At 48.5% G+C, this 27,345-nt stretch overlaps 1 protein-coding gene across 4 annotated transcripts in view; it reads left to right on the top strand.

Annotated features, from left to right (window-relative positions):
• Boc (BOC cell adhesion associated, oncogene regulated) overlaps positions 1–27,345 on the top strand; it is a 73,783-nt gene that overhangs the window by 36,453 nt on the left and 9,985 nt on the right. For all 4 annotated transcript variants that reach the window (XM_006975773.4, XM_015994685.3, XM_042259330.2 and 1 more), the window contains 7 exons: positions 1,256–1,432; positions 2,056–2,334; positions 18,771–18,917; positions 20,831–20,974; positions 22,278–22,571; positions 22,915–23,187; positions 24,832–25,136. In XM_006975773.4, the coding sequence (XP_006975835.1) occupies positions 1,351–1,432; positions 2,056–2,334; positions 18,771–18,917; positions 20,831–20,974; positions 22,278–22,571; positions 22,915–23,187; positions 24,832–25,136 (1,524 nt within the window). In that variant the 5' untranslated portion in view covers positions 1,256–1,350. The remainder of the gene's footprint in view (positions 1–1,255; positions 1,433–2,055; positions 2,335–18,770; positions 18,918–20,830; positions 20,975–22,277; positions 22,572–22,914; positions 23,188–24,831; positions 25,137–27,345) is intronic.

Here is a 27,345-nt window from a genome sequence, read left to right as displayed (position 1 = left end):
CAGAACATTGTTTTCTTGTTCCTGGAACTCTATTTTCCCCCTTTTTTGAGACAGGGTTTCTCCATGTAGTTTTGGTGCCTGTCCTGGATCTCGCTCTGTAGCCCAGGCTGGCCTCGAACTCACAGAGATCCACCTGGCTCTGCCTCCCAAGTGCTGGGATTAAAGGCATGCGCCACCACCGTCCGGCTCTGGAAATCGTTTCGATGTCTCTGTCTAATAAAGGTGTTGATCCATCTTCCTTATTTGGTCATGCTACAGATACGCCAGCAGAAAGCATAGAAATAATGCCTTGTTTTGGGCAATAGTAGAAGAATGTATCGGGATATTCAGTTGCCTTTGCGATTTTGAAGAATCTTTTGAAGAACCATAGCTATGGGGATAATAATAACTGTGGGAGAGGAGAGGTGAAGGCGTTAGGCAGGTAATAAAGGGTGGCTGATGGTGTATCAGGCAGCTGGAGAGGCAATGCTGTCAGAATCCCCAGGGGACTGTCGTCCCAGACAGAGATTGCAACCCTGTGCATGATGAAGGTGGAAGCCCCAGAATTCTGCTCTAGGGGTAGAGAGAAATGGAAGCAGGAAGGCTAAGCTGAAATAAGGCTCTGTGCACTGAGGGAGTCAGAATTCTGGCTGACACTGTGACCCTCGTCTGTTTTGTGTTTGGGGCAATAGAGGCTGTTGACAAACTTAGGAGGTAGGTTTATTCTGGGAATAAAGGAGTTCCTAAGGACCTACGTGAGACGTTGGGGGTAGAGACTTGAAGCTTTCAGGAGTCACTGGGAACGTGAGGACCATCCCCCCAAAGAGGAACTCAGTTCACATCTAACAGCATTGCCCAACAGCATTCTGCACTATGACATGGCATGTCACGTAGCCATGGATACATAGCTTCTGATAGTGTACAAGAAGGATGCTTTTTGTCTGTTCCAGTGTCTGGACTTACCCACATAGATACTCACTGCCCCTACCTGGCCCTTCCATGGTTCTCAGTCCCTCCATACCTTGGACTCTCTTGTCCTCGCTGTCAGTCACGGTCAAGGTTCTAGCACTGTTTCCATGATGAAATTACCTCCTGACACAGGAGGGATCCTGATAAGACTCATCCTTCAGATAAGAAATGTCATGAAGAACCTCTTTGGTCCTCCGGTAGCACAGCCTCTGAACACTGCCTGCAAGTCTGATGGAGTGGGGTTGAGGGATGGGCCAAGCCCCAGAGAGTCTCACCATGGCCATGCTCCCAACTTCTCTCATAACAGGGTTACAGAGGACTGCAGTATCTCTACAAGGCTCACGCGTGGCTTATGGGACTTTGGCTCGGAACCCTCTGTGACACACCATACTCTGTGGGAAGATGACAACGTGCAGAGGAAAGTGGCCTATGGTTACGCCAGTCTGGCTACTCTTGACTGCAGCCGGCTGCCTTGCTGATTTGGGTGAGTGCTTTCGTTCTGTTCCCAGCCTGCCCCTCTGGGAAGAGGGCTTTACCGTGATATCAGATGGGAGCCTGAAGCAGCTTAGTGTCCTTAGGCTACGACATCTCTATTGACCTCCTGGCTGTGGCACACTTGAGAACACAAGATGAAAAGTGATCAGGACAATGCCATATTGGTTATAGTTTTGTGTTTTAATACTTTCTATACTACTAGTAGAGGATGCATACCAATAATAGCTGCCTGTAATATGCCTTTATTGTATGAGCCCAGGCTAGGCCATTTGCATGCCCAGCGAGCCTTTCGACAATGTTGTGAGTCAAGCATTACTAGCCACAGTTGGCAGAAAGGCCAGAATTCCACAGCTCCAAGTGGCGGCACTGGATTCAGCCAAGCTCTGTCCAACTCCAGAGCCTGAGCTTTTGCCTTTATACTGCCTGGCTATGTAGCTAGGGGACTTTCTAGTAACAGGTAGGGTGGGGAATGGGCAAGGGGAGCTGAGTTTTCCAAGAGAAGGGCAGCTCACCTGGGTGCCGAATCCTACCTAGGTGGCTTCTCAAAAGATGGCGGCAGCAGTGGTTTCTTGGGGAACTCTGCTCATTGCTCTATTGTTATTCTTTTTCCAGATGAAGTTCCCCAGGTCACCGTCCAGCCCGTGTCCACTGTCCAGAAGCTGGGAGGAACTGTGATCCTGGGCTGTGTGGTAGAGCCACCGTGGGTGAATGTGACTTGGCGCCTCAACGGGAAGGAGATCAATGGCTCGGATGATGCTCTGGGTGTCCTCGTCACCCGGGGGACCCTCGTCATTGCTGCCCTCAACAACCACACCGTGGGACGGTACCAGTGTGTGGCTCGGATTCCCGCAGGAGCTGTGGCCAGCGTGCCAGCCACGGTGACACTAGCCAGTGAGTCTGCTGCTTTGCCACACTGTGCGGCGTGGCCTCACCTCCTTCTCCTACTGTCTCTCTTTTCTCGAATCTCCATAATCATAGCATTCTAGGGACCACAACTGCTGAAACTTTCCACCACAGCCAAGTGGTGCCTGCTCAACAGTCTTGGGGCCTGTGGTGTCCTGGAGAACTTTCCCCTCTGAGCAGGGTGATGTGTAGAGCGTCTGCAAGAAGTGAACTGTTCTGGGGGCCCAGAATTGGTGCCTCCGCTATTTGGTCAGTTGTTTTAGTAGCATATGACAGCTGCTGTCTGAGCACGACTTTTTACCTCTTACCCCCTCGTCACAGAGGTTTCAGTCAGGTTTTTTTTTTTTTTTTCAGGGCTATGGAGAGAGCCTGTGTACTCCAAACTTGGCCTCAGCATATTCCTAATGCCTGGGATATAAATTATTTAAAATTTATTGTGGTGATGATGATGATGATGGTGGTGGTGGTGGTGGTGGTGGTGATGTGTATTGCCACTGAGTGCAGGTGGAGGTCAGAGAATAACTTGTGGGGGTCAGTTCTTTTAGTCCACCATGAGGGTCCTAGGAGGACTGAGCACAGGTCCTCAGGCTCACTGGATGGTGCATTTACCCACTGAGCCATCTGACCAGACCCTAAATATAAATTCCCAAAGAAATGCAAAGGAAATTGCTTAATAACTGAATAAAGAGAAGAGAAATAAGGAAGAGGCGACACCCACTCAAAGCTCACACTCTTCCTTCCTTCCTTTCTTTCTTTCTTTCCCTTCTTTTCAGGGGTTTGCGTATCTTATATTGCTGCTCTCAGTGTAAGGTAGTTGGCTGAAATCATTGTCTGTAGGCATTCTGCTTGTGATGATGTTGAATTAGTGTTATCTCCCCTCTATTGTCTGTGATTATTACGTTAAAAGAACGCATATCCTCAGGTCGATATATGGAAGCCAAGCCAGGCAGTGGTGGCGCACGCCTTTAATCCCAGCATTCGGGAGGCAGAGGCAGGAGGGTCTCTGAGTTTGAGGCCAGTCTGGTCTACAGAGTGAGTTCTAGGACAGCCAGAGCTACACAAAGAAACCCTGTCTCAAAAGAAAAAGAAAAAGAAAAAGAAATACACACACACACACACACACACACACACACACACACACACGGAAGCCAAGGGCTAAGTGACCTCCAACCTCCCACTCACCCACTCCACACACACAAAGAAGTGATTCTGGTGGACTCAGTACTTCCTGCCACGTGGTCTTTAGGACTGCTCACATTTCACATTTCTTTTATGCTTGTGAGAGTGAGACCTAATTTTTACAATGACTTTGAGAGTGTATTTTGAGGATCCAATAAATCAAAGTAAGGGTCAAGTGACTTGACGCTCATAGCTGGATGAGGAGCCTCATCCAGGACAGGTAATGCTAACTGACACTCTGTGTACCCTACTCAACTCACTCTGATAGGCCATATGGTAGGGGGGACAGTGTGACACACTGCCTTGATATGTGATTGCCACTGGATGTACAATGTCCTATGCACAGGGCATTTGCTATCTGACTTTCAGTCCTTCGTTCACGAACCCTTCACGACAACTACTCATCAAATGCTTTCCTCAGTTCTCATTCTTGGATGCTTAGCTCATGGCCAGGGAACAAAGAATCGCTTCCGTCTAGGACCCTTTCCCCCTGAAAGGTAGGAAATAGGGAAACTTGTCAAGACTTTAGGCATTTGGCTATAAACTTTGAGATTTCTAGAACTCGTGGTCTCATAACTTAATAGTGTCCTTTCGTCCCTGACAAGCTTGTTTTGGGCTTCCGTATCACTATCACCATTGGCCTCATGGGTAATGTGGTTCTAAGAAGTGAGCTGTCCTACATCATAGATCCAAAGGAGAAAACTTCTGCAATGTGGGTCAATTGATGTCAAATGAGGTCTCGGAGGTGTGTGAGATGTGAGCCCTGGAAAGAGTGTGTTAAGGAATAGGAAAACAGAAGAGCAAGAAAGAAAGGCTTCCTCCCTGCCTCTTGTCCCAGATCCCTAACAGGACGTCACTGTGGGATAGTGGAACAGGGCTGCTGCTGGTGTTCCTCGTTTCTTGGGAAATATCAAGAAGTTCTGCTTTTTCCTACAGGGCATGGGAAGAGTGTCTCCCTGAGGGGCCAGGTTGACACTGAGATATATCTCTGTCCCTTCCCTACTCTCCTAGACATGCCATTCAGTTTGAGTGTCAGGTCTCTGGGAGAAAGCTAAGCGCTGGGCAAAGTGCAGCTAGGCGCTTTTCTCTGGCTGGGCTTCAGGGTGGGTAGGGGGATGTAGGAAGGCTTAGAGGAAGGGGTGGAGATAGATAGGGGATCATCTCATCCCGTTAAGAGTGGCTGAGATCAGAACCACACTTCTTGGCGTCAGATATTTCTGACTTCCTCTGTTACCGATTTTAAAATTAGAATTGCCCGATAGGAAGTTTGGAATATGTAGAAAGCAACGTAATCCTTAAGTCTGTCATCTTCTGAGAAATATACAGAGAGTCTGGGTTCTGTATATTATTGTATTTTCTTTAGATTTTTCTCATTGCTAATGAGGGAATGACGGCTGCTAAGACACATTGGATTATGTGAAAACTGCTGGATTAAACCAACCTATATATTTAAAAATAAAATAAAATGGATGGATAGTATAAATTTTTAAAAAAGTCCGCCATCTTCACACAACCATGTTTGTCATTTTGGTATATAATCTTCCAGTTTTTATTCATACCCATATATTTATGTTATTATAATATGACTAAATAATGCATATTCTATTCTTACCTTTCCCTTTGGCATTGTATGATAAGCATTTTCCTTTGGCCATATGATAATTTACCTTTTCTCCTTCGATGAGTATACAATGCATACAATAGAGTGCAAAGACCCTGGCTCCTAAGTGGACAACCAATGTGCTCCTGCATATGTGTATACCGTGTAACCATGGCTCTAACACATCCTGCTGTGCCCTTAGCGAGCTCACTCATCCTCCCTACAGTAGAATTCTTCCATAAGGGACTGAAGTATTTCCTGTTGCTGAGCAATTTCCCAATTGCTCATTATTACAAATAAGACATACCTTTCAACATCTATGCCTTAAAGGGGCATCTAGGAGAGAGATTCTATCTGCCAATGATTGGCATGTGTCTGTAGAAGCTCAATACGCTCTATAATTGTCTATCCAACCTCACGGGGAGCCAGCCTGAACCTTTTATTGTTGGGAGAAGTGGGAGTTGGAGAAGAGATGGTTTAGTTTGGACCTCTCTGTTTGGTTCAGTGTGTATCTGTGTGAAGAGGTTCAGTTTACAGTCTTTATTTAAAGCAAAACAAAAACAAAAAAACAAAACAAACCATGACTGCTGCTTTCTTTGGTGCTTGAAGGGATGTGTGGTTGGAATAGAAAGGCATGTGCTAGAGTGGGGATGGTCTCATTTGGAAGCCAAGAGCTATTGGCTTGTGAAATGTTTGGGCCTGACTAGAAAAAAGAAGTTGGAGAAACGGGGTGAGCGAGGGTGTGAGGGTGGGTATCCTGCAGAGGAGGTAGCCAGGGGAGGAGAGCTGCAGACTCCCAGGCTTGGAGGGGGCATCACTAGGCTGGCAGGAAGGCTGGTGGGGGCCAGAGAAAGGGGTGCTATCTTTGGGCTAATGCCACGGGGAAGTTTGGCCCGGACTCAGCAGTTAGATTAGTTAGTTTCTGAGAACACATTCCTGAGCAGAATGGGGCTCTGTTCCGCTGACTGGCTGCTGTACAAGGAGACTGCTCTAGTGATGGGATTACCAACGGCACCCTCTGCATTCAGACGAAAGCAGGGCAGGGCAGAGCCAGCGTACACACAGGCACACACCGCACTCAGCATTTAAGGCCTGTTTGGGGACCTTCCTTCATATGCTCATCTTCACACAAAGCAAAGTGCTGTTCGGCCTACCTGGAAACGTGCCACCTCCTGGCTTCGGTCTAGAGACCACTGGGAGTTTTTCATGAGAGAGTCAAGGATCTGGCCTGAGGATTCAGGGATAGAGAGGCCCCTGGAGAACTGTCCTGGCCCAGGCCTCTGGTACTCCTGGGTTGGTGCTGGGAGGTGGATTTCTTCCCGACCAAGTAGCATCAGCTTATGGATTTTGCTAAAAATGGAACTAGAAGTTGAGAATTACCCCCACGAGTCTCACCCAGGTCTTTCCCACCTGCCCTGCCATGTGGGCGGAAATCATTCACTCTCCCTGTGCCCTGTGGAGAATTTCCTGTGTTGTTTAACCTAACCTTGCTTTTTGGTAACAATCTCCCACCTCTAATGCCTCAATTCAGGCCCCCTGGTCTGACTCGATATTTGAAATGCCTTTTGAACTCCTTCCTTCTTTAAGCCTTCCAAGGAACTTTTTACTAGGTGGCTACAACTCCATGTGGCTGCACCAGCAACTCTCCCACTCTGCTCCAGAATCGGCAGCAGATAGCCGCTAGGGAACTCCAGGCCTCTTCATGGCCCCCAGTTCCACCTGTACGGCTCTGTCTGGGCACACGGCCTATTGGGTAATCACAGTAGCTTCATGGAACTGACATGAGACATGAAGGCCCCTCTCTGTTCTCTACCTCTAGGAATCCACATAAACTCTTTGTCTCTACTACTTTTTTAAGAGTCATTTCTTCCAAACTCTTTGTCTCTACTACTTTTTTAAGAGTCAGTTCTTCCGATTCTTCCATCAGCCAACAGCCACAGTGTAGTTAGGAACTGAACATGTGACGACCTCATAGCTACCTGCCAGTTAGTGTGCAGTGAGGTGGGTGGGGCTTAGTGTTCAAGAGAACAAGAGGTAGCCGGGCGGTGGTGGCGCACGCCTTTAATCCCAGCACTCGGGAGGCAGAGCCAGGCGGATCTCTGTGAGTTCGAGGCCAGCCTGGGCTACCAAGTGAGCTCCAGGAAAGGCGCAAAGCTACGCAGAGAAACCCTGTCTCGAAAAACCAAAAAAAAAAAAAAAAAAAAAAAAAAAAAAAAAAAAAAAAAAGAACAAGAGGTCTTAAGTCGAGGCTGAGATAACTGGGAATTGTTGCTTTCTCTAGAGCCTGGGACTGTGAAGTCCCAGTAGACCACTGAATAGTCCTATCTACATCTTTAAAAGCCAGCAGGAAAGCTAAGGATCTACTTAGGCAGCTGTCTTGATGATTCCATCTCTCTCTCTCTCTCTCTCTCTCTCTCTCTCTCTCTCTCTCTCTCTCTCTCTCTCTCTCTCTCTCTCTCTCCTCTCTCTCTCCTTCCCTCCCTCTCTGGGTTCTTTTTTTTTTTTTTTTTTGAGACAAGGTCTCTATATAATCCTGGCTGTCCTGGAACTCACTTTGTAGACCAGGTTGGCTTCAAACTCAGAGATCTGCTTGGCTTTGACTCCAGAGTGCTGGGATTAAAGGTGTGCGTCATCATCATGGCCTGGCTTGAATGTTTATCTTAATGCAAAGCATAGCTAGCTTCAATTAGTTCTCAATCTTTATGGGCCCATAAACTCTGTTGAGCTCTCAAAATGTCCTGGATTTCAGAATCAGATGAAGCTGTCCACTGGAGACAAGGACTCGGGGACTTTATTGTTCCAGCCCCTCCGTGTTAGTGAGGTTTCTCTGGAGGAACAGAATGTGTAGAATGAATCTCCGTGTATATATAGAAAGGGCATTTGTTAGAATGGCTTACAGGCTGTGGTCCAGCTATTCCTACAATGGCTGTCTACCAAAAGAAGGTCCAAGAATTCAGTAGTTGTTCAGTCCATGAAGCTGAATATCTCAGCTGGTCTTCAGGTATACACCCAAATCCTGAAGAATTAGGCTTTAGCACCAGTGAAGGGACTTGCTAGACACAGTGGGAACAGACAGGCAAAGAGAGAGCAAGCTTCCTTCTTCCATGGCCTTTATATAGGCTGCCAGCAAAAGGTGTGGCCCAGATTAAAGGTGGATCTTCCCACCTCAAAGACCTGGATAAGAAGTGGCTCTTCCCACTTCAAATGATTTAATTGAGAGGTAATTCCTCACAGGTGTGCCCAGCCATTTGGGTTTTTGTTAAGTCCAGATCTAGTGAAGTTGACAATCGAGAATAGCCATCACACTCTCCCAGAGGATAAAGGCACCAGCTTCATGCGGCCTTCTTGGCTTGGTACCTGCATGTTGTCAGGAGTGGCTTTGGACACATTTGACAATTTCATTAACGCCTTTATTTATGAAGTTCGATTTGCTGATATTTTATTTGTAATATATACGTATATATCATATCTCGATTCTTACTTCAAATTCTGTTTTACACTTATGCTGTATTTACTGGCCTCTTTCAACCCTTTTTTAGAACAGAGAGATAGCGAGGCTAAAAGAAAAGGAAGTACGCAGGCTAACCGATCAATCCCAAGAACTTCTTTCGTTTCCCGCCATCACTATGACATTCTTACGAGAGCGTTTTCTGTGGCCTTGATTCATTATCTAGCCACTTTGAATGTAGCATCTTCCTCAACCACTCTCCGCTTAACATCTGCTAAGATGTCCTCAAGGGCTTCAGTGAGGCAAAATCGGAGCCACTGAGGGCATCAAGGGAAAGTGCAAACTATGGCTTCCCCAGTGCTGACTTCTCTATTTGGGTGTTATGGAGGCTGGCGTCTTAACAACTGGGATGTGTTCAGTAAGATCTGGTCCCAGTTTTTGAGGCCATCTCTATCTAATGGAGAAAATGACCTTCCATATGGCAACCCTCTAAGTTGTCAGACAGAGATGTGAACAGATTTTCATGAGAACTGAGAGGCTAGCCATGATATATTTAAATTTGCAGAGCGGGATTATCGAGAAAGACCTAGGAATTGAATCTTGAAGAATGCGTGTGAGTCTACTTTTATCTTGAATGTTTTGAATCTTTACATTCCATCCTCAAGCCTTTAACACATGGTGGACAGACCTAGGGACAGTTTCTGGAATGACACAGACTCTTCCATAGTGAACACTACCAAATCTTTTAGTTTTTATTTTTCTGTGTATGGCCTGCACATACGTGTATATACCATGCACATGCCTGGTGCCCAAGGAGACCAGATGAGGGCCTGGGATACCCTGAAACTAGAATTATAGATGTTTGTGTGAGTGCTGGGAACTGAACCTGGGTCCTCTGGAAGATCAACCCGTGCTCTTAACCACTTAGCCAGATCTCCAGCCTTCGCCGACTCCCCAACCGTATGACCAAATTCTTAACCTAACTCAAGTTAGTCGGATTACTTAACTGTCTCTTGTTATTCCATGCCATCCTCCACTTGATTTTTCTCACTGGTTTTTGTTGTTGTTGTTGTTTGTTTGTTTGTTTTTGTCTCTTTACCTTTGACAAATGTACATTCTGTAACTCAGAAAGGAGTCCTAAGGGTTGGTTTTGCCCGCAGTAGCATCCCTAACCTCAACACACACCAGTCTGGCCCAGGCTGTGCATGATTCCCAGAGAAAACAAGAAGGAGCCATTTGCTCCAAATAAGAAAAAAAAAAATGTGGAGCAGCTTGGCTGACTTGTGGAATCCTGTGCACGCCCTTTGCTTTGGGATGAAGGGATGGCAGAGGAGAGAAGAACTGGGGGAGAAAAGAAAACACAGGTGGCCTCCTGAGCTGCCCCAGGAGGGGAAGGCAGTCTGCAGCTGAAGCCAGGCCAGGCAGCTCCATGGCAGCCAAAGCTTGGAGAGGGAGAGCTGGCTTAGTCTGAAATTTCGTGCTTTTCGTAGTAAATGATGTGTTTGACTTGGCCACGTGAGCAAGAAAAGCACCCAAAGCTCTTCAGACCCAGAAGGCGCCAAGGAGCTGAATATGTTAGTTTAAAAAAAAAAAAAACAGCTCTAGGTCCAAGTCATAACTAATTTCTTCTATTTTCAGGTAATCAAGGCATGAATTTATCTGATAAGAATTTGCTGATATTCTGGTAGAATCTTCAAATGGTGTCAGCAGCTTGTTACAAGCATCTAAATAGACCTATGCTGTAAACCCCACACAGAGCATCTTACTTAGCAGCGGATATCCGAGATAGTTGAGAGTCCAGTTTTACAGTAGTCACTATTTACCAAACTGAGCTCAAGTCTGTGGTGCCTTTTACCAAGAACACGTTTAAAAACTCACATGGATGGGACTTTCTTTGGACCACCAGCTCCCAATTACAATCACACGGAGACTTATTAAGTCTGAAGGCTTGGCCTTAGCTTAGGCTTGTTCCCAACTAGCTCTTATAACTTAAAAACACATTTATTAATCTACATTCTGCCACGTGGCTCGTTACCTCTCTTCCATACTGTACATCCCACTTACTCTGCATCTCTCTGGTGAATCCTCACCCCTCTGATTCCTCTCAAGTTCCCCTCTCTCCCCAGAAGTCCCGCCTATCCTCTCCTGCCTAGCTATTGGACATCCAGCTCTTTATGAAATCAATCAGAAGGTACCTTGGCAGAGACACATCTTCACAGTGTACAAGAAGATTATTTCACAATAGACTCATGACACCTCCACCCCCCAATTCTTTGTGTACTCAGCCACGTATTGATGCACTTACACAAAATTGTAGGTCCATTGTCTAAGGCAAGAGAAAAAGGGAGGGCCAACCGAAGTCAATTGTGCTGAAGATGGGAGGAAGATTGACTGGTGTGGTTTGGAACCACTAGGCCGCTTGGTGGAAAGATGCAAGATGGCTCCATAAGACAAAAGGAGACAATCTAATGGGTTGATGAGTTCCTTGACATTCCATTTCGGTATATGTGGAACATTTAATGATGTCTACTTTGATCTTACTTTTAGACTTCTAAACATTTTGGGATCTGATGACCAGTTTGAGAATTAGAAAATACATCTGAAACCATCACTTAACAGAGACAGAAAACAGAAGAAAAACAAACAAAACCCAACAATCTGCTGAGGCAAACAGCAATTTTTCCTATAAAGAAAATGGTGCTAAGCCCAGGGGTGGTGGCGCACACCTTTAATCCCAGCATTCAGGAGGCAGAGGCAGGTGGATCTCTGTGAGTTCCAGGCCAGCCTGGTCTACAGAGTGCGTTCCAGGACTACACAGTGAAATCCTGTCTGAGCAAACAAAAACAACAGAAAAGAGAAACTAAATGGTTTTTGTTTGTTTATTTTGTTTGTTTGAATAGATTGTAAGAAATAAAATACTGAGTCAGCAGAGCAGAGTATTTGGTCTGTATGAATTTCTCTGCTGACCTGGGTCTTAATTCTAGTAAGATCGTGATAGATAGAAAAGTAGATTATGAAGCAATTACTGTAGGCACATCAAAATGTCAAGACTTAGATTTTTAACTCTTATTTGTTTATATGTGTAAATGTTTTGCCTGCATGTATGTCTGGTGCATCATATGCATACAGTGCCAGAAGAGGACACTAGACCCTGACGCCCCTCTCCTCACTCCCAATGAAAATTAGAGATGTCTGTTAGCTGCCATGTGGGTGCTGGGAATGGGACCTGGTCCTCTGGAAGAGCAGCCGGCACCCCACAGAAGAGCTTTTAGAAAAAAAAAATGGAAGCCAAAAGCGTAGGAGGATATTGAATGCAGTGGAGGGCTGGCAAGATGGTTCAGTGGTTAGCCTCACTTGCATGCAGGCCTGGCACTTGAATTCAACCCCCAGATCCTACAAGCTGGTAAAGAGGACTGACTCCTGAGAGTCGTCACTGTGGCACATGTGTACACACACACACACACACACACACACACACACACACACACACACACACACTGAACAAATAAATAAATACGTGAGAAGAGAAGGAGATGGTCACCGGAACCTTCAAGGGAAAACCAGCGCTGGTGAGAGCCACAGACCTCACAGGTGTCTGGGAAGGAAGGAGGGGCACATGAGCACACACACACCCCCCCTCCGTCCCCAGGACAGTGGTCCCTTCTCTCCAACCCGGAATTCTGTTTACAAGGACCATGCTAGAGAGCTCCGCCCCCTTCGGAGCTGCCTGGCTCCTGTATTCACTCTCCTCTCTCCCTGTGCTGGCCACCAGCCCTGACGAAGACCGTGCTGGGATCCAGCTCTGCCTCTGATGAGTCCAGACCACCAGGATTCACATGAATTTTCCCATTGCTAAGTTTATATTTATATTTGGATGATCAGAGGAGCATGTGTGATGTGGGTTGTTGGCAAGCAAATCTTTTTTTTTTTTTCACCCCCTCTCTCTCTTCTTCAATGTATTTTTTCCAAACTGTTTCATCGGGTCCAAAAGAAACTTCAGCTCCGTGCGCCAGCTCCACCTCACAGAAGCACTGAAGCCAGATAAATTGGGGGTGGCTGCAGACGTCTCACGGTGCATCTGGCCGCCAGACTCGGTGGAGACATGGCTCCATCTTTGACTTGCCTTTGAGGATTAATCACATTTCATGTTCCCTTATGTCTTTTAAAAATATTTTTAATTGGTTCAAGCCAAAAAAAAAAATTCCTAAAGCCTTAAGCCAGTTTATTGCAAATCATTTAATAATATTGCAAAACAGTTTTTTTCTTTCTTTCCTCCTTCTCACACGCCTGCCGCTCTATGCCTTCTCTCTCCTCACCCCCAGTTTTCTTGTCTTGACTATTACTTTTTTTTTCTGCCCTCGGTCCCCACTTCCCAACCTCGTTCATGTCTCCTCCACTCTCAGCCCTCCCACCTTTCAAATGTGGGGAGCCACACCTCAACTGAGGAAAAACAAAACCAAACCAAGATTTGACAGCTAATCTGTTTGGCAGATGCAAAACTCCCCCCCCCACACACACACACCCATAGAAACTGTTTTTTATTTAAATAAAAGACAGCCTAGCATGCCTCGCTTTCATCAGAAACTGTGTTTGAGAAATTTCATGTCATGTTTCCATGGCTGTCGGGAAAGAGTTTTGTTTGGAGCCAAAATTATTTGTACAATTGGATTGGCAGGGGGGAAAATTCCCAAAGAGAGCAAACATATTTATTCACTGTCCCGGCCTGCCAACGGAGGCACAAAGCTAGCTTCTCCAACTTCCTCCCTAAATTGTATGCAGCTTGTGGCAGCCTGGCGTAGGCTGTTGGTGGAAGAGGAGAGGATGAGGCTGGGGTACCACTCTTACGTTGATCTCCCCCACCGTCTAGGACCTGTCTTATCTCCTTTGCATTTTCTGTGGTGCCAGGTAGAATTCTAACTACCAGCATGGCTGAGTGGCGGCGTCGGCAATGCTTGAAGGGATGGATGGCACTGCACTAAATGCCTGTTATAGAAAACACGGTTTGGGGGTTGGGGGTTTAGCTCAGTGGTAGAGTGCTTGCCTAGCAAGCACAAGGCCATGGGTTCGATCCTCGGCTCAAAAAAAAAAAAAAAAAAAAAAAGGAAAGGAAAGGAAAGAAAACATGGTTTGGGCCCGCCTTGTGAGTTACCGTTGTTTGGCTTTAGTGGTCTGTGTGCCCTGGCTATCCATAAGCGCGCTTAGTCATTTCCTCAAATGCTCAGTTTCTGAGACGCCTGCCCAAGCCGCGATAGCCCCTGTCACTCTCCAGATGCCCGGCTCCCTGACCTCATCCACTGCAGCTTTCCTTGGTCCCCTATCCTTTGCGGGTGGCTTGTGTGGTTTTCCTCTTGCAAAGTACTGTATTCCAAGGCTCATCCGTGGGCGAAGCTAAGCAGTGGGATCTTAGATGAGAAGGAGTGAATGCGGTGTGTGACTCCGGACCCACCGATAGAGCAGTTCGGGGCTCAGACAAGCTCCACAGTGCCAGAGGCCGCTTCCTGAGGCAATGCCGCGGACCCTCTGCCTTCTTCGCTGCCATACCCAAGTCTTTCTGTGAAGTTGTGAACCAGGGGATTCAGCCAGAGAAAGCACTCAGTACCTCTACCTCCTTGTCCAAAGTGACTGAGGTGCAGGGAAAGACCACGGGGTCAGCCTCTCGCTGAGTCGTGGCGCCATTGGCCTAGACTCTGCCCAAGCTCCGTAACCTCAGCCATAGACACAATAAGCTGCCACAGGGGCAAGTTGAGGCTTGGAGGCCATGAGAGTTGGGGAATAGAACTAACAGCGAGCCCAGAAATTTGGCCATGGCCCTGAGGCTGCTAAGCATCCCAGCAGCTTTGCCAAGTGAGCCCCATGCGGTGCCCACAATCTGGTGGATCCCATCCAGACCCCAGCAGATAAGTTCGGGCTTGTCCTCTGATCTCTGAGAACACGAGAGTCCGATGGGACAGGACCATGTGAGATAAACACCTGCATGGCCAGAGCACCAAAACTGTTTTGAGTCCTCGGCCTGGCGCACAAAAGATGGGGGTGTTGGTGACTCGTACAGCACCCAGCAAAGGCGCCATCTTTTCTGCCCGAACAGAAAGAGCTTTGATTTACCACCACGAGGAGGGTGTTCAGGGAGAAGACCGAGTGAAGAACCTCTTGGAAAGTTGAGGTTTGGCTTATATTAGGAACATGGAGCTGAGACCCCAGGTACTCTGGGAACACCCTGAAAATGAGGAAGTAAGCCTTCAGTTAAGATTTTGACCGTTTATACTGAGCGTGCGTAAACATATTCCTCCAATTTTGTAATTTAATTCATAGTTCTAATTATTATTATTATTATTTTATTTTTTTGGTTTTTTTTTTGAGACAGCATTTCTCTGTGCAACCCTGGTTGTCCTGGAACTAGCTCTGAAGACCAGGCTGACCCTTAACTCAGAGAGATCTGCCTGCCTCTGCCTCTCAAGTTCTGGGATTAAAGGTGTGAGCCACCACCATCCAGTTTGTTCTACTTACTATTACTAGCTTCTTATTAAGGGCAGAGTGATGGAGGCTAGAAAGTGGTTAAGTAGTTCAAATGGACTCAAGACCAAATGTGCCCACATGTGCTTTTCACATATGCACCTCAACAACAAGGAAATGCTTGTAGATATCTTTCATATGCTTTCTTGTTTTTCCCATGGCCAACAGAATTTGGGCCGGACATTCCCATTAAGTGGAAAGAGGAAGTGTAGAACACACCGCACAGTGTGCATTTGGAGAAATCGCTGTGGACAGCGCATCGAGGTGTCTCGAAGAACCTACACATTGGAATTTTCGGTTTCCCTTCGGAATCTGAGCTTTTCAGGGGGGAGGAACTGGGCAGGACTCTGTATAGAGCCCAAAATACTGTGAGCTTTCTCAGAAAAGACCAAGTACTGTGACAACAAGGCATGATAGTAACCTCAGAGGTGGCCCCAAAGACCAGAGCTTTTGACCTGTGGAGATCTGAGAAATTAGTAGGTCTGCTGGACAGTTCAATGAAGTAGCTGGAAGAATGTGCAGAAGGAAGGTGTGAGGGACGGTAAAATATTAAAGCTGAGAAAACATTCCTGTGATGCATTTCTCAAGCACACAGGCAACAGGCAAGGACAGGTGTCCTCTCAAGCCATTTCCCATGAAACTTGACCCACCCTTCCGCCAACAGAGGCCTGTTAACCCCATTTGTAACTGAAGGGCCTGCCCTTTATTCCCAGCGAGGCATTGTTGAGGGCCCAGGAAACTGCTTTGCAGAGCCCTGGCATGGGAACAGGCTGTTCCCCTTCATATGAAGCCAGCTGGATACCTCTGCATCTGCCTACTGATAGCTGACTAGTGTGTTACTGATCACGGAGTCTCCTCCATCTCTGGCCTCCTTCCTGCCCAGAAACACAAGGAATGGGGGCCCTGATTATTATACATCATCCGTCACTTCGTTACGCTGCCTTTGATCCCTCAGTGAAACTCGAATTTGTCTGAAGCAGCCGAACTGGGGGTGACGGAAGGCCGCAGCTCAAGACTTAAGCTTAGGAGGCCCAAGGAGGGGGCAGCCGCGAAGACCGAAGTGTTGCTTACTTGTTTGGAAGCCAAGAAGCCTTGCCTGCCAGTCAGCCCTTGTGAGGAGTGGGGTACCCAGATGGGGTGTCCAGGGCCCTGCCCACACGGGCTGTTGTGCACATGTTGGCATCAGAACAAAGGGAAAGTTGGGCTGCCTGGCTGACCAGTGCCCAGCTTCATGCCTCCCTGAATGCACAGCCTTCTGTTTCTACTCTAGCAGCTGTCAGAGGGTGCAGGGGGAGCCAAGAGGGGCTTAAGGAGGCCCCAGTGCTCCAGCATGGGGTTGGTGAGGTGGGTGCCTGGTGGAGCGCACAGAACCGTGCCTGGATGAGCCTTCAGTTGTAGTAGGCAGGAGCCTGGGGCCATTACCATGGAGATGGCTTTCGGATGCCAGGCTCCTTTCAGTTGCACATCTGTCTTGCAAAATGATCTGCACGGTTTAAGTCTATTCTTGCTGCGGGCGATTTTCCTTGGGATGATGTAAAAAAAGGGGGGGGGAGTGTAAAAAAAAAAACAACTCTTGGTGGGGTAGCTTTAGATTTATTAGACCGTGGAGGAGAGTGCTTCTCAGTGCCTAGGGAATTTTCCAAATGCCTCTGAAGTGCAGTTGCTCACAGCTCACTTTGTGGGGAGCTTCCTGACTTGGCAGGTACAAGACTCTCTACCCTGGAGGAGGATTAGGGCCTTTTGCCTGTTTGCAGTGAAACGCTTTTTAAAGGAGTGCCATTACCAGTGTTCAGATGCAAACTCATTCATCATCTTAACCGAGAGGCTCAGCCAGGCCCCAGTGCAAAATGAAAAAAAACCTTCGTTCACATGGGGTTAAGGATTGAAGATAGTTTAGCAGTTAAGAGCACTGGTTGCTCTTCCAGAGGACCTGGTTTCAATTCCCAGTCCCTACAGAGCAACTCACAACTGTCTGTAACTCTAATTCAAGGGGATTGGATGCCCTCTTCTGACCTCCTGGGTGCCAGACATTCTTTTTCTAAAATAACTACCCTTACCGCACTTAAAATGCTCAAGGGACATTTGTGTTAGGACCTACCTTGTCCTTGAGCTCACAACGTGAACCAAGCTTTGTGAGAGAATTTGGGTTCATAGGCCATATAAATGGCCATCTAACTTGTGAAGCTTGGTCCCCATGATATTAATTCATTGACCATTGACTGTCAGTGGGAGTCAAGACCCAAGTTAGGTTCAGAGGACATATATGAACAAATCTTGGCCCCTGTCCTTAAAGAGTGAGTGGTTTAACACTGAAATGAAAGGGATAATGATCTTTTCATAAACAACAACCAAAAAAAAAAACAACGAAAAACACAAACAAACAAACAAACAAAAAGCAAACAATGGGCTTTCTTCTCTACCGTGGCCTGACGGACAGCTTCTACTAAATAGTCAGCCTCCTTGACCTTGCCAATAACTTGGTCACTAGGTCTCCCTGTGGTGACTATAGTTTATTTGTGGCAGTTATTTCTCATGTTTTGTGAGAAATCTTTCTACCTACTCAGCTTTCCTTTTCTGAGTGGTCCATGGGAATGCATTGCAAGCAGGTAGAGTCTTGCAAAGAAATTTCAGGAAGCCCAAGGCTTAGAGACTGAGCAGAGTTTCGGAATTATCTGCACTCCGAGAGTGGGCCTCCATGGCTTCTTTGGTACCACACTGAAAAGAGTATCTGGGTAAAATATTTTAGCCCTTTCTTTGTGTTCTGTTAGCTTTATTCCTTCTCTTAAAATAGATTCCCTCTATTTCTACAATCCTGAAAACCCAGCTTCCTGTTCAGAATGTGGTTTTGTTGTAGAAATGGTCCAGCTTTTCAACGGCATCAGTGATTTGGCCCATGCAAAGAGATTTGTTTTTTAGCCACATGAACTGTTTGGGAAACACTCTGCTCTTGCTCCAGATGGGTCTCCATTCTCTCCTAGTGTAGACCCAGTCTTCCCACAAAGCCTACACAGAAGAAATGGCTGCGGAATGCCAGAGGACGCTGAAGCCTTGTGTCAGGACCTTTAGCTCATCTCGGATTCCACATTGGGATGCCACCTGGGGTGTCCTAGTGTCTTGGGAGATCCCTTGTCACCTAGGAGTGTCAGAGAGGCTTAGTCATTAGTGACCATAGATTCTGGGCAGTGGTATCTTAGCTATGACCATGGTTGGTAACGGAGTCACTTTTTTGAATGTGTGGGAACCTGGGAGGCTGTTCTTGACCAACCTGGAGGAAAGCATCAACATTTCTTCTCATTTTTCTCTTCACTCTCCATTCTCAGAGCCTTCTGACATTTGGACATTTGCGCCCTGGGCATGACCCGTATCCAGGACAGCAGAGTAGGACCACCTCACTCTCAGTGTCACAGAAAAAACTGTTGTGGTCACCTCCTAGCAGGATTCTCTGTGCCTCCCCAAACATACATTTATAGACATTCCAAGTTTCACTCCATACAATGATGAGGCCGTGCATTCCATTCTTATAAAACTCTATGTACCACCAGAAGCCAAGAAATGTCTCATCGTTCACTTACGGTCCAGAGTGGCTTCTGAAGCTGCTTATTGTGATTTCCAACAGCAATCCACCCGGGGATGCCACACTGACATTCTCCGTCTGGGTCTAATTGGAACCGTCCTTTCTCCCCACAGATCTCCAGGACTTTAAGTTAGATGTGCAGCATGTGATTGAAGTGGACGAGGGGAACACAGCCGTCATTGCCTGCCACCTGCCTGAGAGCCATCCAAAAGCCCAGGTCCGGTACAGCGTCAAACAGGAGTGGCTGGAGGCCTCTAGAGGTAAGGAAAGGACAGGAACTCCAAGGCAGAACCCAGGAGCGCTGGCTTCTGCCTGTTTTCATTTGTCAGCTGTTGCTACCTCCCTCAGTCCCCAGGATCACGTGACAGCCCCAAAGTCAGGCTAGCCAGCTGTCTTCTGCTCTGACAATTGGCTCTAAGAGATGCCAAGGGGGCAGTTTCCACGATGGAGTTCCTCTGCCCTGTCTTGCAGACTTTAACTCATCTTGTGGGGCCCTGGAAGGTGTGGCCAGGCCGCTGCCATTTCATCAGGCACTCAGCACATGGCGGGCTCCAGATGCTCTCTGTTCAAGGCCTTGCCACCAGGCGTGTAGAGAAAAGCTACCCGACAAGCCCAGAGTCCCCAGAGCCTCAGCATTCCCTGGTGGGGGGGCATCTTCCCCTACATGGTCTTTTGGTGGGATCTCACAGCTGCCCCCATTTCCTGAGTACCGTGGTAATCTCGGCTCTCACAGCTTTCTGCTCAGACCATGGTGGACGTGATGGCTGGCCTAGGGGAGGCCACAGTTTGGTCCACAGTGCCAACAAGGAGGCGTGTGTCCATTAAGAGGAAATCAGCCTCCCCGACAACAAACTTACATGTAAGGCCAAGTTGACCTATCTCAGCCTGACCTTGTAACTCAAAATGCATGCCTTTCATATTCTAGACTTTCTTTGCTTATGAAAGGAATATATGTTTGTGATAGAAATCTTAGGAGGAAGAAAAAAGAAAAGAAACTCAGAAAAGACAGAATGCTGCTTTTGAAATGTAAGCACCCTGGTCCAACCACTCAGAAATATCAGGGAAGAGAGGAGAGACAACAGGAGTTCTAATCCCAGTTCCCCCCCAGCAGAGGCTTGGCAGAAGTCCTGGACAAGACTCACTCCATCTGGCATTTGCCTAAGCAGCTCACACCTGGGTGGCCCAGCAGCAGGCAGGCAGCAAGCTTGGTGACACCCTGACTCCCAAGGGGGGCCATTAGGACAAAGCTCAGAGCTGACTGATGGCCAGTGCTCTGCCTGCCAGGAAACTGAAGGCCACCCCTGTCGCTGCACTGTCCAGAAGTGGTGAATCTGCCTCCTGCCTAGCAAACCTGAACACGTGCTTCAGGCCCCACCCACGACACTCTTAGACCAGGAGCAGACACAGCCTCCTAGACCAGTGATGCACAGGATCACAAGATGAGGTTTCGGTGGCTGCCACAGAGAGGGCAATGGCTAGGGGTCAGAATATTTTCCTCCAGTCGAAGAAATTCAATAGTGAGGTGGCTTAGAGTGGTAACTGCGACACAGATGGGTAAGAATTGCTAACATCAATTCCATAAACTCATCTTTTCTCCATTTCCATGACATGAGCTACAATCTTAAGAGCATTTTAGCAGCATACAGTCTGCTTTTCTTTTTTTTCCCTTTCAAGACAAGGTTTCTCTGCATGGCCCTGGCTGCCCTGGAACTCACTCTGTAGAATAAGCTAGCTTTGAACTGAGAGATCTGCCTGCCTCTGCCTCCCAGGGTGCTGGGATTAAAGACGTGCGCCACCGCTGTCCCATTACATTCTGCCTTTTTATAAGTGGATCTAAGATGTTGATTAACTTCTCAGGGTCGCACCGTATCCTGTAGATTCAGAGCTCAAGCCCAGGTTGATCCTGAGCCCTGCATCCGTTCTATCGAGTGTAAGATGATCCTCACAGACCAGCACTAACTCAAGGGCATTCAGCTAAGCGGTTCGGGAGCCTGTAGGCTAGTTAGTTCCTTACGCTGGCACCCTGCCCTCATGCACTAAGTTTTATGTGGGGAACTGCATTTCAGGTTTTGTTTGATTCCCTCTGGGACCCCTTAACTTTAGGGGACTTTCAGACTGTAAGAACCTGGGCCCAAACTCACCTCATCTCCCTTCTTCCCTAACCTCTCCACAGACAACTACCTGATCATGCCATCGGGGAATCTGCAAATCGTCAATGCCAGCCAGGAGGATGAGGGCATGTACAAGTGTGCTGCTTACAACCCGGTGACGCAGGAAGTGAAAACTTCCGGCTCCAGTGACAGGCTGCGTGTGCGCCGTAAGGACCAGACTCACTTGTCAATGATAGGAGGGGAGAGGGGGATCTTGGGATACCCCAGACCAAGTTCAGGGTCAGTTAAGCCTAGATGCAGAGGGGTGGCAGCACCCCAGCCTTGCTCGAAATCACAGCTCATTGCTGAAGAGGGCAACTCCTTTACCTTGTTACTTTGCAAGAGGGATGGGTTTTCGGGGTGGGAATGTTGAGCACAGTGGCTTCATGCAAGTGACCCCCTTGTGGACGGCCCCTGGGTCTGCCTTCTGCTCCTAAACTGTGCCCAGTGTGTCCCTCTACTGACAATACAAGGAGGTCCCACGGGCTCCTTTTATGTGTGAACTCACCTCCTCTGGGCAGCCCCTTAAGGTTCCCCAAGTACTCGCTGAGCTAGTGCAGAGCACCAGAGGAGATTTTCTCCCAAAGCTATGGGAGCTGAAACCTTTTCCCCTTTATCTTCCTATGGAGAAAAAGAGTGCTGGGCGGTGGTGGCGCACGCCTTTAATCCCAGCACTTGGGAGGCAGAGGCAGGCGGATCTCTGTGAGTTTGAGGCCTGCCTGGTCTCCAAAGCAAGTTCCAGGAAAGGCGCAAAGCTACTCAGAGAAACCCTGTCTCGAAAAAACAAACAAAAAAAAAAAAAAAAGAAAGAAAGAAAGAAAAAGAAAAAGAAAAAGAGTCTCCAAAACTGTGTTTCAAGGGTTATAAAAACCAGAGCTGCTGCTGGCTGGCCCATGATATGAAGTCCTGAGGCAGACTCTGCAGGGAACACCCCCCTCCCAGGATAACAGCACACTACCTTTCAGCCGCTCTGTGCTCTTTCTCCCCAGCATTGTGGGAGATGGCGGCTTTCTCTAGCGAGCACCTGACAAGGTCACCGTTTTGTGTTTGGGGACCTTGCAGCGTAAGAAATGTATGATTTTTAAACCGCGGCTCCCCCTCAGCGTAGTGGGTTGCTCATCCTGTAAGGGACACCCCGACTTGGATGCTGAAGTCTAGGTGGGGCCCAGCAGATCCGGCTCCTCTCACTTCGTCCTCAGACTCAGGGTTCACTGACTGAAGCCAAGCAGGAAATACTGCCCGTGCCGTTCAGTTCATTTCTCTCGTTTCTCCGTAAGAACCTGTAGTTAAAAGCTTAAGTTATGTTCTCTGTAGGAGGAAGACCTTGTCCCTGACAGGTGGCATGGCACTAGCTGTGCTGAGAGCCTCAGGGGGGTCGTCCACGCTCTCTTCTGGGGCTAGGCCATCAGAGACAGGCTGGAGGACGCTCACGGCTTACCCCGTGTGTCCCGTCCCTCCTCCCTTCCCCAGGGTCCACCGCCGAGGCTGCCCGCATCATTTACCCGCTGGAAGCCCAGACCGTCATCGTCACCAAAGGCCAGAGCCTCATCCTGGAATGCGTGGCCAGTGGGATCCCCCCACCTCAAGTTACGTGGGCCAAGGACGGGTCCAGCGTCGCCGGCTACAACAAGACTCGCTTCCTTCTGACCAACTTGCTCATCGACGCTACCAGCGAAGAGGACTCAGGCACCTACCGCTGTATGGCCAACAACGGGGTTGGAGAACCCGATGGAGCTGTCATCCTCTACAACGTCCAGGTCTTTGGTGAGCATCTCCGTGGACGTCCCCCTCTTTAATCTTCCCTCTGACTCTCCTGGCCGTTCTAGAAGCGCGTGACCTAGCTCAGAGAGGGTTATGTTGTGAAAGGCCGCAGAGCTGGTAAGTGGGGAAGCACATTGGAGAGACAGAGATTCTTAGGTCTCAGGACCAGGGCCCCGGATCCTGGTGTGTTCTTTAGTCACCCAGACAGTTCCTCTCCCCCTACCTCCCTCTCCTTCCAACAGCCAAGGAAGAGGAAGCCACTCAAAGGCAACGTCTTATTCCGGTCTATGTGGTCTTAGGGGTAGGAAGACGCAGCCCTTCTCATTCTGATCTGCTTTCTCCACAGAACCCCCCGAGGTCACAGTGGAGCTGTCCCAGCTGGTCATCCCGTGGGGCCAGAGCGCGAAGCTCACCTGTGAGGTCCGTGGGAACCCCCCGCCCTCTGTGCTGTGGCTGAGGAACGCTGTGCCCCTGACCTCCAGCCAGCGCCTCCGGCTGTCTCGCAGAGCCCTGCGGGTGGTCAGCGTGGGGCCCGAGGACGAAGGCGTGTACCAGTGCATGGCGGAGAATGAAGTTGGGAGTGCCCACGCTGTGGTCCAACTGAGAACTGCCCGGCCAGGTGAGTGCACGCAGCCCAGAGGTCCGAAATGCCAGCCGAGGAGGCATGTGCTCCTTTTCTCAAATAAAATCCAACTTAGTGACTTTTAGTTGCAAGTTCAAAATCACACGCCCTCACTCATAAATCAAGTGTGTAAATTTTCAATAGTGAAGATGACCTATTTGGTGGGATTTTTTAAAAAAAAAAAAAATGAATTTATTTTCCAAGTATGTGGGGTTCCATGATTATGCCAAATCAAGCTTAACAATCAGGGCTTTAAAAGAAGGGAAAGTAAGGCCTTTCTTTTTAGCTTGAGTCATTCCAATTGGCACTTGTGCTGACTGGGCACTTATCATGTTCGGCACGGATCAGGTGAGGTAGAGAATGCAGAACATGAGAAAGAAACCCACCCCCACCCCCCCATTAAAAAAGTTCCCTATAAAGGAGATGAAACCATGGAAAGAATCTGAGAGAAAACTACAGTGGATGATACAGTGTGGCATCATCATTATCAAGTGCCAACATCCTATGGTTGGGGTGGGGGGGCAAGTGGGACTGAGACTCAGGCTGGAAAAGTCTGTGGACGGAATCATCACCACGCTGCTCCTGGCTTCTAGATTCTCAGAGAGCATTCCCAATTGACTCCATGTCTCCTGTCACCTCAGTGGAGAAGGAAAAGACTGTCATTGTGCGTTAGTGTTTAAGTTTCCTGGTAAAAGGACATGTCCCCAGCCCAACATAGAAAGGAGAACCAAGGTCCCGGGGCCTCCAGAGCAAACTGAGATAACTCTTGTATGTTCACTGTTCATCACTGGGACAGATACCCTAGGGGATCAACTCCAAAGGAGGAAAGGGGTTCCTGGCTCCTGGCTTCAGTCTCTCATAGCAAGGAGGAGATGGTGGGGCAGAGCCACTCACAGTCAGGAGACACCAAGAGAAGGCCCGCTACACCCACTGCCTTTATCTTTTCCTCCATTTTATTCCCCTGGCCGATAAAATGGCAGTGCCTATGTTAGAGGCCGGCTTTTCCCTTTTGTTAATCTTCTCAGGAAACACCTTAATCTCTAAACCCAGAGGTGTGCTCTGCTAACCTGCTCCGTGCTCCTCAGCCAAGCCACGCTGACACTCAAGACTGACCATCACCAGTCCACCCTTTATCAATTGGAGACCCCGAGTTCAGTGCCCAGAACCAACGTCAAGTAGCTCACAACTGCCTGTAACTCTAGTTCAAGGGCTGTGACTCCCTCTTCGGGCCTCCACAGGCTTTTGCACTCACATAGTGCGCGCGCACGCACGCACGCGCACACACACACACACACACACACACACACACACACACACTTAATAAAATGCAATAAAAATTTAAATATAAACCTCAGCATCCCTCAATACACACCCCGAAGACGCAGGCAGAAGGTCACACAGACGCTGCCTGTCTTCTGCCTCCAGACAGCAGCCAGAGGCCTGGTCCAAGTGGACAGGCTTTCTTTTCCTTCTGGTGGGACGAGGGCACCAGCCTTCTCTTCTGCAGAGCCTGGTTGTGTGTCCCAGGTGGGCTGATGGTGGTCTCAGGTCTTCTCTGATTTTCTTCTGTTTTCTCCCTGGCAGGTGATCAGGGCCACTAATACCTTCCTCCTTCCCTTCTCTTTCCTGCTTGGTCCTCAGACACGACCCTGAGACCCGGGAGAGATACTAAGCCGATTGCTGCCACACCTCCCATGGCACTCTCCAGACCCAGCAGACCTAACCAGACGCTGCGGGAGCAACCAGGGCTTGTTAAGCCTCCAACATCAGGACAGCCTACTTCCCTGAAGTGCCTGGGAGAGGAGCAAGTCGCCCCCGCAGAGGCCCCCATCATCCTCAGCTCACCCCGGACCTCCAAGACTGATTCCTATGAGCTGATCTGGCGCCCTCGACACCAGGGCAGCAGCCAGGCACCCATCCTGTACTACGTGGTGAAACATCGTAAGGTATGACCCTGGCATTGCGCCACCCTCTCCCTGCAAGCCTCCTCTTAGTGAGGCTGAAGTGAGTCCCTCTGTCTCCTGACTGGAAGCCAAGACCCAGTGTGCACCACAGCCATGCCTTTCTGTCTCCTAGAATGCTGATCCCTACCTCCTCCTGGAGCGCTAGCGGCAATACAGACAGGTGATGTCTCAGAGGCCCTGTGTGGGCTTGGCGTAAGCTTGGTGTATGTTTACCTGGAAGTTAATGCCAGCTCAAAGTCCAGAGATAACTCACCAGGCCCCCTTCCCCCCCCCCCCCCCCCCGTTACCATCACCAGCCTCCCCGCTTACCCCCATCATATTTTGGTAATGATCTTTCCACTTCTTTTCCAACCAAAGCAAGCTCTTTTTCAAACGTACCTGCGGGGACTTAAGCAGGACAAATGGTCTGTCCAGCCAGGAAGGCAAATCTTAGGAAACAAGTGGTCTCCCCGTGGGCTGATACTGTGGTAACTCCAGTTTACCCAGCAGGCATTAGGGCTCCTGACACATCGTGATGTTGAGAGCTTAGCTGTTTCCCCTCGACCAAGGGAGTCTGTCCAGGAGCTTCTGTAGGAGCTGTCGGGGAGAGCCTTCTAGACTATGACAGGGTGTGGAGACAGCTGTACCAGCCCCATAGTCCTGGACACTTCGGTGAGGCAGACCAAGGCTTTCAGGCTGCCACTCTCCTTCAAAGTTGAACAAGGAAGGCGAGATGAAATTCCTCATGAAGCAACATTTCTGCTCACCACAAATTTGCCCTGTTTCTTTCTAATGCCAGATAGTAGAAAAGTACTGGGTTGTAAATGGATTAAAAATTTTATTATCAGCAGCAGCCTGCTCTAAGTGGGGAGTTTATATTCATTCAGTTTCTTTTTTAATTATTTCATTTTATTTTATCTTGTGCTTATAACAATGTTTTGTGTACTTGGGAGAAAGTATGAAATGAAACTGAAAAGATTTTCCCTCATTTTCCTATTCCAAAAGCCAACAGGAAAACAAGACTACCCTTACACAGTGGACTTTTCTAGCTCTGCACAAACCAGGTCCCTCCTGAAAACACCTCTGACCTCTCATAGTCTGTCCTTTTCTTTGGCTTGCCCTCCCAGGAGACCTGAGAGCCAGAGACGGTCCCAGAGACCTCCAGTGGTCAGAAAAGTACCTAAGACAGAGTAACATCCTGTACCACCATGCAGTTTCCTGTGTAGACACGAGACACCACCATCCCCACCTCCACCCTACCCCCAGGAAGAGCGAAAGGTGTGACGAGTTTTATGAAAAGAAGCAGCCTTGTCCAGCCTGTGTTCCAGGGCAGGCTGGTCCCCATCCCTGTGAGTCATAGGCTAAGATCAGGGAAGGCCAAACATGGTACCCAAGGGACAAAAACCAGTGTGAGAGTAAGAATAATATTTTTCAGGCCAATAGGTGGCCCTGAAGCTACCTCCCGCCACGGGCAGGCAGGCAGGCAGGCAAAGACCGCACTGAGGTAATCCGGAAATGCCAGGCCGAGGCTGCATTCACCCTCCCAGTGTGTGTGACAGTGACTGATTACCCTTGCATTTTTTATTTTCATTTCTGGGTCCCAGTGGAAGTACGAGGCCAGTGCTGGGAGGGCAGAGGGAGAAGGGGGTACAGGGAGGTGACAGTCAGGACCGGGCCCCTGCCGAGTCTGGCTTCCATTAGCCATAGCGCTGTGGAACAGTTGGAGCTTTCAGGCAGAGTCGGCCAATGGGGAAAGTATGTCTTGAAAGACCTTCTTGCTCGTGGAAGCAATATAGCTTAATGGTCACCACCCAAGAAAGAACGTTGGAATCAGAAGTCAGCACTGGGTTGTGTTTTATTCATGTCCTGTCTTTTACAGGACTTTGGGAATTAGTCAGCTGATTTCCACATCCAGGAAGCAAGTTTCCTCTCCTAGTCCACTGTAGACCCCGAGCTACTGTGTTTGGGTTTCCAGCACCACTGGGGATTCTCAGTTTGTGAAAACCTTTCCCCTTGGAACAAATCCTAGAAGCCCGACGTTAATGAGCTCAGACCATGCCCTTGCCTTGAATGGGAGGTTTTGTTCTACTCAGGAGGACTCTGCTTAGGGATGAGAGCTCTCTCCACCAGCTGTGAGCTTCCTTCATCCAGCCCCCGCTTTCCATTCTGGAAGGCTTCTGAGAGGCACGGAGCTGGCCCTTCTTAAAAGATG

The sequence above is a fragment of the Peromyscus maniculatus genome, chromosome 12 (genome assembly GCF_049852395.1).
Source record: "Peromyscus maniculatus bairdii isolate BWxNUB_F1_BW_parent chromosome 12, HU_Pman_BW_mat_3.1, whole genome shotgun sequence".
In the NCBI taxonomy this organism is placed as follows: Eukaryota; Metazoa; Chordata; class Mammalia; order Rodentia; family Cricetidae; genus Peromyscus; species Peromyscus maniculatus.
The sequence above is the reverse complement of the archived record's forward strand: the minus strand, read 5'-3'. Positions and strand labels throughout refer to the sequence as shown.